The sequence below is a fragment of the Dryobates pubescens genome, chromosome 3 (assembly GCF_014839835.1).
Source record: "Dryobates pubescens isolate bDryPub1 chromosome 3, bDryPub1.pri, whole genome shotgun sequence".
NCBI lineage: Eukaryota > Metazoa > Chordata > Aves > Piciformes > Picidae > Dryobates > Dryobates pubescens.
This window is the reverse complement of record NC_071614.1, coordinates 34,479,982-34,490,624: the sequence shown is the minus strand read 5'-3', so window position 1 is coordinate 34,490,624 and position 10,643 is coordinate 34,479,982. Positions and strand designations below refer to the sequence as shown.

At 38.1% G+C, this 10,643-nt stretch overlaps 1 protein-coding gene across 1 annotated transcript in view; it reads right to left on the bottom strand.

Moving 5' to 3' along the window:
• Window positions 1-4,119: 4,119 nt before the first annotated feature.
• The window catches only part of HMGCLL1 (3-hydroxymethyl-3-methylglutaryl-CoA lyase like 1), a 70,187-nt gene continuing 63,663 nt past the window's right edge, over window positions 4,120-10,643 (bottom strand). Inside the window, exons 8-9 of the mRNA XM_054179944.1 lie at window positions 8,741-8,866; window positions 4,120-4,655 (exon numbers count right to left, since the gene is read on the bottom strand). Coding sequence (XP_054035919.1) covers window positions 4,542-4,655; window positions 8,741-8,866 — 240 coding nt within the window. The 3' untranslated portion in view covers window positions 4,120-4,541. The remainder of the gene's footprint in view (window positions 4,656-8,740; window positions 8,867-10,643) is intronic.

Below are 10,643 nucleotides of genomic sequence, written 5' to 3'. Positions count from 1 at the left end.
AATAACTCTGAAAAAAAACCCCAACCACCCAGCAGATCTTATACATTCACACTAACTCTCTGGACAAATATAATTTCATTTCAACAGCACTGACCCCAAGCATAGGAATTTTACTTCACAGACTTGCAGTTTTCATTTTGTGACTCTGTATTACAATAATAAAACTTTTATGAACTCAAATGATGCTATTAAGAAAGGAAAATTAGCCAAAGCCTCTCTGGACTTATTCACAAAACCAGAATATTCACTTCTTATTTCCATAAACTCTGATTACACATGAAAATGAAGCATTAAAGTGCTGATCCAGAGCCAAGTTGCCCTAATACATAAAACTTTAAACTACAAAGTAAGCTGCTTCTGGAAGATACTAGTACTATCCATGTTTGGGATCCATGTCACTGCTGTCTTCTGAAAGGCTGTGAAGAACAATTATACCCATTCCAAATCCAACTGATCAATGCCTCAAAAAAAGCACATCAGCCATGCCTTTAGAACAGCATAATATCTTGACTGGCCAAAGAAGCCAGCATTTGACTTTTTAGCTATTGCAAACAACATGGGAAAAAGAAAAACTTCTGTGAAAGTATTAAAGAAAGTTCCAGCAGTATAAAGTTGGTCAGCTGTTGAACCTTTACAGGCTCATACACAGGCACAGACCAAAGACCATCCTGGAAACTCCAGATGGCATACTCCATGACCCTTTCATAAGTAAGATGATCTCCTGCTCTGTGAGATCTCAGCAATGACTTTGATACAGGAAGCTACAGAAGAAAGTCTCTAAATCATAGAAGTAAGTATCTTGCTATATCTAATTTGTCTCTGACAAGACTCAGTGAAGGCAATCAGTAACTACTGCTCTCCCACATGCTCTGAGTTTATGCTCTCCCCTTTTCAGCATTTACAGACAACCACCAGCAAAGAAGACAGGAAGACAGGGAGGCATCACCCCACATACCAACAGTCTGATGATGATATTCAGCACTCTGTTGATATACATATATAATTTTTATATTGACAGTGACAAGAACACCTGCTTAGGGAAGCCAGACACCTGGATGCATGCCTTCTGCAGCCAGGGGGTTACTTCAGGGTGAAGTGACAGCAATGTACTCAGTGGGAGACACTGATAGGGACTAAAAGAGCAGGCACCACTAGTGATGGTTCACTCTGAATATAAGCAAAAAGCTTTAGAAAGCCAGAAGCACTGGAGAGCAGCAGCACCATCCCATGACTGGCCATGTTAATGAAAGGATGAGTCTCAACTGCTTTATTATGTGTGGATTCAGATGCTGCCTATGTGATTGATGCATGCTTATAGCAGAGCTCCTGGATTAGCCCTTGATCTTAAGGGCAATATATGCCTAGTTTGTGAAGCAAATGATTACACACTAAAATGCTCTGCATAGTCAAAGTGATGCCAACCCAGGAAATCAAAGCAGCAGTACTTTATGTGCCTAACAAATTTTAGTAGCAAGAACATGAGATGTCTCAGGATCCTCAGTCATACTACAAGTAAAGGAGGATTTTATGGGGATTGTTCACCTGGACCCACAGACCTAAATTCATCCCAGGTGGCACTTTTGGCACATAAACATTGGTTTTTGTTGAACCTGGCTCTATATTTCCTCCTCCCTTATAACAATCCTGACAAACAATCTATTTGTCTGTGACCTCCACCCTGGATTACTATAACTCACTATGTGGTTGAAGCTGAACGTGAGGTTAAAGAACAGGTTCCAGATGTGACTGCTCATCTTTTCCAATGCTCACATCATTATAGAATAATAGACTTGTATTTAAGGCTCTCCATAAGATCCCAAGTAATTTCTAAACCAGACTCAAGGAAGGGAGGAATTTTAGGTTGTTCATCCTCATGATTTAATAGGTACACTGTTTCAATGCACAGGGAGAACTAAAAGCCTTAGAACTGCAAACCGGACAGCCCAGATGCTGAGAAATCTAGGAAGTACTATGCACAGGGGCCAGAGAGTAAGGGTCTCCTAGTGCCAAAGATAGCAATCCTTCATGGGACTTAGGAACACAGACATCTAGAAATTCCAAAGAACTGAGCAGACCCAGCTCTTTTATTCCATAGTCTATATTCTACATAGGTATATTTTGTAACAGAAAAGTTGTGATAGTAGTGAAACCACCTAGTTCTATCTAAGATGTTGTAGTTCGTGCACTTACAAAAAAGGTTGGCAGTATCAGTTCAGTTCCTAACATGGCTGACGTTTGAAGCCCTCACCATGATCTTCAAGGAAAAAGAAATTCACTGTTGCAGAGATCTTGTTTTTTCTTGCAATCTTTCTGGTCTCAGGAATTTTCAATTCCATCCTAGTCAGTGGCATAACTTCATCCAGATTTACTAGAAAGTGCATTCTTTTTTAGTTGTATTTATCAACAGCTGTTAGATCCATTGATTAGGATGCCAAAAAAGTGCATTTGAATCTCCCTAGGCTAAGTAGCAAGCTAATCTCAGATAAATTGTTTAGTCCAATAGTCAGGCTAATATTGAAAAGGTGGTTTGCATCACAAATATTTTTTTTTCAAGGAGAAGCTCAGTCTTGCTTATGTCATTTAAACATGCTCAAAGGATCTTGGGTAGAAGAAAATTCATCAGGAGAACTGCATACTTCAGCTTAAAATTATCAAATGCTGTGCCTACACAAAATCAAGCTAAAGAGGAAATTGTATTGCTAAACAGGAAAGTATTACAGTTGTGGTTAGTCGCTTCCAGGGATAAATGGCACCTGAAGTAGGAAGTCTTCAGGATGTCATTTCTAGTACCTTATTTAGGCTTAACTACTAACTACTAATTAATAGCCTGAATATAGTCTGCTACAGCACTGCTACAGATTCTTCACTGCTTCACTGGATCTAATCCATTACAAAGTGTTTAAATCTGTGAGTGGTTTAAGACGTGGTTTATTTTAGTTCATGTTTTGATATATGAGCCACAGTTGCTGCTAAATAAAAATAACCCAGATGACAAATGGGAAAATGAGGACAGCGCATTTTTTGTGCTGATCCAACCGTGCATCCAGAGCAGGTCAGGCAAATCAGGGTGTTCAGATCTTTAAGAGTATCTGTAAGACTTCTTACTAGATACTGCAGTGCATTTTAATATTTTGGATTGAGAGTCAAGATATTTCCTGCTTCACCTGAACACATTTATTTGCTTATTCTTTGTCTCCTACCATGAGAAAAGTGAAACAATGAAGTCTATATTAGTTTTGACTATCATTACAGTATAAACAGGATAGAAGTTTTATATCAAATTTATAGCTTTGAGTTACCAGCCATGCAAAGTTTGACTTTCTTAAGCTATGCCAATTCTAAACTACAATACTCTAGTATTGTAGGCAAACTGCAACTCAGCTGTAACTTGGCAGAGTTGAGTTCCAGAACAAAATTATTCATCCTTTTCTTTCTTTATATGCTATCTTTCAATTTCTTTCATCTTGTGTTTTCCCAATATTTCATATTTTGGAGAAAAACGCAGAATATGGAAAAAGATCATAGCCCAGAGTTTTAGATATTCATGTTAACAGGGTATGTTCAGAAAAAAGTATAAACCAAGCTTAGGTAAGTGGAAAACTACCCAAGGATACTACACAATCAGCCAATAACAGTACTGATGTCTCAGACTGAAAAAAATGACAATATATTCACAGCACATTTGAACAGCTTATAAACAGGATAAGGTTCATCTTTGAATTTGTACATTATTAATGTCAAAATGATAATGCAGTTCACTGGCATCTTCCCGAACAAAGACATTTAAAAGAACAGCGAATGATTGTTGAAAACCTTGCCAATCTTTAAATGCTTCCTATAATTAGGTTTTAATGCAATTGACAAAAAATCAACTACAACAAATTAAACATATGTAACAAATAAGGAAATTTGCATTATATTTGGAGGATCTGGAAGACTGCCATTCACCACAAAGTCTTGGAACAAGGTTAAGTCATCCATAACCCAACAGATGTTAAACAAAACAAAAATAAAAAAGTGTTATTGCTAAAAAAAAACAACCAAAATCTTATGGTGAATTTAGATTTGGCTCCCTGTTCATAACACAATTGACTTCACACACAAAAAAAGCCCAAAAATCATATAAATAAAACACACAATAGAATGGCCACACACAGTGTGGGATCACATAAACTACTGCAGATATTTGTACTGTCCTAAAAGTCATCTTGACTCAAAATTAACTATGTGTTCACTGCTTCTGTGCAGTTTTCCCAACCCCCTCCACCCCAAAATTTAATTTCAAACTTGATAGAATGTCCTGATATTTATGCATTTGTATAATTACCAAGTAGGGTTCTCTACTACAGTCACGTATTTTTACTTACAAATCGGACAATTCACAACAAAGTACTGTACAATAATTCTTCCCATAATAAAAAGTTATATATGGGTTCTATTTTGGTTCTTTATGGAACAGTTTTTTAACATTTGTTTTCTTGATATAAATATCCTTGGTCAAGGTAGATGAGAAATGTTATTAAGCTGCAAAAACATTCCATTTAATTGATAGCTCCAGTACTGAAGGAAGCTAGTGCAACTTTGGAGTTTGTTGTCTTGTTCAAAGCTGTACAGATGAAGTTTCCAGTTTCCATCACTTTACAAAGATTTACTCCCTAAAAAAGAGGTGAAAAATGTTAAGAATAATAAATGCACATGTTAAAAATGCTTAAACAACAAGTGTGGTTTTTTGCTTCAGTGTCTAGTTTTTACAAACATAGGACCCTTTCAGAGATCAGTAGAGCTACACTGACTTACACAATAGTCAGAGCTTCCAAATTCTACCCCTTTGAGAGTGAGTCTCATCCTAACAGCAGTGGAGCAAATACTTGAGTAATATCTTTAGAACTTGAAAGAATCTTCAATAACAAGTGGAAGTTGGGAAAAAAACCCCACCAAAAATAGCTGTACTTATTTAGCATCCAACAAAGGCTGGATGAGGCTCTAGCCAACCTGATCTAGTGTGGGGTGTCCCTGCCCATGGCAGGGGGGGGTGGAACTAGATGATCCTTGTGGTCCCTTCCAACCCTGACTGATACTATGATGATACTAAGAAACTTCACACCTGTAAGTACACCATGTGCAGCTCAGGAAAATGGAGTAAAACCACTTGTATTGGCAGCTGAGTTCTGTGAGAAATGGGATCCTGCATTCTTTTGAATAAATATAATCACAGAACTTGTAGCTCTACCTTTTAATGGCTATGAAATATACATTCAACAGCATAGTGATCATAAATTAAAAATTACCCATAAATTAAAGATTACCCTCCAGTGCTTTGCCTTGTGTGAATGGTAATGTTGAGTAAAAGTAACAGAGTGTGTTTTTTTATCAAGCTGCACAAACCCAAGCGTAGGTGATATTTTCTGGCTCTAGCATCAGCAAGTGCTCCCTTAGTTCAGGGTGAATCCTAAGCAATTTTTCTTACTACTGTTTATTCCAGACTGACTCCTAGTTTTAACTCAGGTGCACAGGTTTTTCTTGAATGAGTTTTTGCTGATTTAAAGTATTGGATTAAATGGATGTTTTCAAAACATAGGTCCATATTATTTGTACATTGCAGGAGTATGATTATGAACACTGCTCCGGCCATGCTATTGCTCTGTTCAGTGTACCAGGGGGTTGGGGAAACTAAAGTGGGAATATTTCGGGAGTAACTAGCTTTGATGCTGAATGGACTAGAAGAATTTTTTTTTTTTTTAATGGTTGGAACCATTTCAAATAGGTTAGCACACCCACAGGTCAAATATGCTGGCAGAGAAAAGGCTTTAAACAATTCTGTTTTTCCTGTGCTGGATTGGGTAAAGTTCGGGTTCACATACATCCAGCCACGTTTGCTCAGTCCGGGATGCCATGCTGACTCGGTGAAATACACACAATATTTCAATAAACTTAAATGAGTCATTCTGACAAGCAACATACAATCCACAAGCATCAACAGAAACCCAAGACCCACATAGCCAAGCCCAGGGAAGTTGGTTTTCTTCTTTCTGAAGTGTTTGCCTCTGACCAAGGCACCAAGCTGGGGTTCTGTGCCACAGGCCTGCATGCCGAGATCTGACCCATAGCTGCTTGAAGGAGTTGAGCAGGGGCTGCCACTTTAGTGGGTGCCAACATGCCACATTGAGAACTGACTCCTTCTTGAAGTAATTCCTTTCAATGCAAAACTACAATTCATGTTGCTAGCACAACTGAACACAAAATTGCAGCTGCAAAATGTTCCTTGAGCAACCAACTGTTTTTTTACTAACATATGATATCTATCAGTACTACTCAATTGCTAAAATGGAATCAGATCCCTGATTAAGTAGGGGGGAAAAAAAATAACAACCAAACAACCCTTCATTATTAATATCCTGGATTACTCATGTATAGTAAAAATTCTAGAGTTAGATTGTATAAATGATCCAAGCACTTGCTTCAAAGACTGGAATTTAGAAGCCAGTGAAGATCCTGCAGGAGGGATGAAAAGGAGAACTTTGAACTACCAATACCCTGAGCAGTCACACAAAACTGGGAGAAGTGTGTCACTCAACATTAAAGAGTACAAGATGTATTGCACCTGAAATACACTTTCACAATACTTATGAATTTATGCACCATGGTTCAGACCAAGACCTGACTTATATGCTTAGCTTTAATTGCATCTAGCACTCATTTCACATTCTACAGTAAACTTTCATTTGTGGAATTGGCTAAAAATGTTAAATGAGAACAGAAATTACTTCACAGAAATGTAATCAAAAACATTTTTAATTTGAGAAAAAAAAAAGCTTCCAAGTTTCCAATCAGCTCTGGTATTTAGTACCACCTAAAACATAAAAATAAAAGCATGATTTTCAGCTTATTCTGTTTATCCTCTATTGGTCATTACTAAGGTTTAGTTTGTAGAGGGCTATTGTACATAACACAATCTAAAAAATTCTTACAGCGTCTGTGCATTTCTTGATAGGAAGAAATGAGAAACATACCACCATAGACATAGCTGGTAGGTAGATTTTGGGAGATGGCAAAATAACCCCCCCCAAACTGTACAAAACTCCCATTTTCTCAGTGTAACACTGCATAATGTGATATGTATTGGTAAGGAACACATGTTCGCAGTTCACATTCATTAAATGGAATACAAGCACCTCTGCCTTTTACATTGTCTTTCTTACGTAAGTGTTGTGAACCAAAGAAAATTACTGTGAGGGCACAAACCCCAGCATTTGCACACATGACTCACAGATGGGGATGGGAAAAGAGTACTAACAGGTGTTTGTATGGTTCTTGAATCAAAGTGATACATATTCAGAAAGATACTCAGAAATCTGCTTAAGTGTACTTGGTAACCACTCCATATGTCCAGAATTATCCCTTGACACCAAGGAACAAAACCAAGAAACACAGACACGTACCTCCAATAGCAATCTTGGGTACCTCCAATCTGCAAACTTGGGTAAGTGCCTTAAGTCAGAAAAATCTTCTGCCAGAAAGCAAAGCCCTTTAACTCCCATTGACTTCAATTAATCAGTTCTCATTCAGTATTCATAAATACCAAGTCTATTAGGTTTCAGAACTTCAGTTTTAGTGTCAGTAATGTAAGGCTAACAGTACCTCACTGTTTCTCAGAAAGGCTTACTATTTGCCAAGCAATTTGAAGGTATCACAAGCACAACTACTTTACTACAATTACATGGGAACCATGTAGAAACTTTGTTTATAGAAAGTACATGTTCCCCTGCAATATTTCATAAACAGTAATGATCTACAACATAATTATCTGTCCATGACCATGGTACAACCCATAAATCTCTTCGTAGATAGGCTCTGCTAGAAAATTATTTCACACATTACTTTTCGATTCATTTTACATGTCACTGTTTGGTTATGTATTCTGAATTATTATATTGATGTATCTAGTCAATCTGAACTCAGTTGTGTACCCTTAAATATTGTCTGTCCATCCAGGTAAAGTCACTGTACTGCCTGAGTTAGTTACAAACTCATTATACCACATTTCCCGAATAAGGATGACCAATAGAGTATATTCTTTGGAGAAGTCAGTGTTACTTTGTTTCCAGGAATACAGAATAATTGATATACAACCAAGACAGGGATACTAAACTTGTGCTCCTGAAGCATGAATGCTCACTGGTAAGAGTCATTAAAGTGCAACTCAGTGCTGCTTTGCTGGAAATAAAAATGGCTGTGAAGCCTGATAACAAGCAATGCATTTTTTACCATTTTGACATTATCTCAAGTGGATACCCACAAAACAGCAGTGCTTGGGCTCCAAACACCACCACTTTTTTCTACTTTGGAACCAGAAAAATTGACTAGAAATTAATAAGCACTGTCAACCAAATCCAGAGCTCTGTGAAAAAGGCCTACATCCACTCATTCTTTCCACTGAAGAGCTGATCAGTATTTTGAGGCAAGGTCTACAGTAGTGGGGTTTTTTTGTGGTTACTGAAGCAGAGCAATTATTCAAAGTAGTTACTCCTCATAGATCCAGCTAGGGAGAGGGGGGTCACTCAGATTGGTAGCAAATACACAAACCAGTTCATCATTCATGTTATGTGTCAAGTCATGTTAAAGCACTATTTGCAAACAGCATTATTTGCCTAATATTTAATTACACAGCACAACTAATTGTCAGGTAGAAAAATATCTTTGTTTTCCATAAGGGGTTAAGTAGGAAGTAAGAATGTCTTACTGTATTGATCCCCAGACCGTTTAGCATGTATATCACATCCTCTGTGGCAACGTTTCCACTAGCACCTTTTGCATAGGGACAACCACCTAGTCCTGCAACAGATGAATCTACAACAGCAACTCCCATCTGGAAGATAACAACACAAAAATGCAACATTAACATGGAGTATTATTTATAATTGCTCACAAGTAGCCAGTGATACATATTAGTTACCAGGGGTATAATACACATTTCTGCCTCCCAGCCCTCACTGCATATTTGTGACTCTGACAGTTGCCAACTCTGCCCAACAGGTAATACTATATTTTTTTACAGGATAAAGCCTGGTCAGGGAGGGAAAGGAATCAAGTCTGTGAGATCTTGCACACTCTCCTTTGTATGACTGACCTTTTTTTTCTGTCTCAACATGTTTGTTATGTCATCCTGGACATTGGGTTGCTCCTGTTAGAGAAAGCTCTTCAGACTTCCCTTTGAAGGAGATTAGATTCCTTGGGAGGCAGTTTAGGCTCTAGTGATAATCAGAGGCAGGCAATGATATCAGGAAGAGGCGTTAGATCTTCAAAGACACCAGCTTCTCTCTACCTTAAGCACAGTAGAGGATTTTTCTCCCCTCAGGCTACTTTAGGCAGATATACACCAAAAGTTCAGAGATGTCTGGCAGACCGAATCAGAGTGCAATCACAGCTCAAATTCAGGACAGACATTCCTGTGCATGGGTGAGTTTTCAATATTCCAACTCTGACTCTGGGTTTGGAAAGACTCGTGGCTTAAACTATGCCCATTAGTCACAAGTAAGAAAGATCAGTTTAGAAGCCGGACTGTGCACAGTGCTGATCTCTGTTGCTCTCCTTTTAAGGGACCTACCTGGCCCTGCAGGCTAAGCTGGAAGCTTGAGCTTCTCCTTCACAGCCATGCATACAACTAGCTGGTAAGGCAGGCAAAAGATAGTGTCCTGCATACTGCGGTCTAAGGCCCCTTTCAAAACATACCCATTATTATTTTTTATTTTTAGTTCTGAAATAGACTTCCCTAATGGTTTGCTGTATTTGTTCCTACTTTTAACAGTATTTTCTCAGGTTATCATTTGCCTTACAGGCTCATTGAAGTTCCAACATTTCAGAAAGGCAATAATAAAGAATAATCTGATTAATTGTTGTCCTGTTTCCTGTCTTGAGATAGGTATATTCTCAAAGTCTGTAATAAAAACCTCAAAGGAGCCAAGGTGCATAATTGTGACAGGCTTACACAATGAGAGCCTCTAAGAAGGGATATTGTACCATAAAGTACACTAATCTGTGAATTATGGAATGAATCACAAAAGTACATGTTTCACATTTCAGTCAGTTGTCACACACATTGTTTCTGTAACCCACCGGTCAGAAAATGTGTTATACATCACATCTGTGTCCAATACACACAGGATATGCCTTTATGATATCTTTCAACTGGAAATTCTGACTCTTTTTACACTAGCTGCTAAGATTCATACATTTACTCTGGAAGTCACTGCTTTAAGCTCCACAGTGACAGGCTTGCAAGTGTCCCTGCAAAAACACACTCAAGGCCTCTTGGTGGAAAGACTTAAGATAAAGTGAAGGTCTGGGGAAGAGAAAAGGTAGACTAACATGGAGAAGTGTTGGTATGACACAGTCACACATCCCACTACCATGCCTGCTATCTCAGTCTAATTTTAAGATCTCTATCAGAAATTACTGTTTTGGTAGAAGTCTCTTTCATGGAGCTTTCCCCCATCTGCTAAGGTTATGTCCTAACAGCTAGAGCATTCTTCATGATGTACTTATTTTCAGTAATTTTTACATGGGGATGAAGCTATAAGCAAATAATGTGCTGAGATACCTTACCACAGCTGTTAAACTCCCAAGGCAGATCAACAGACTCAGGA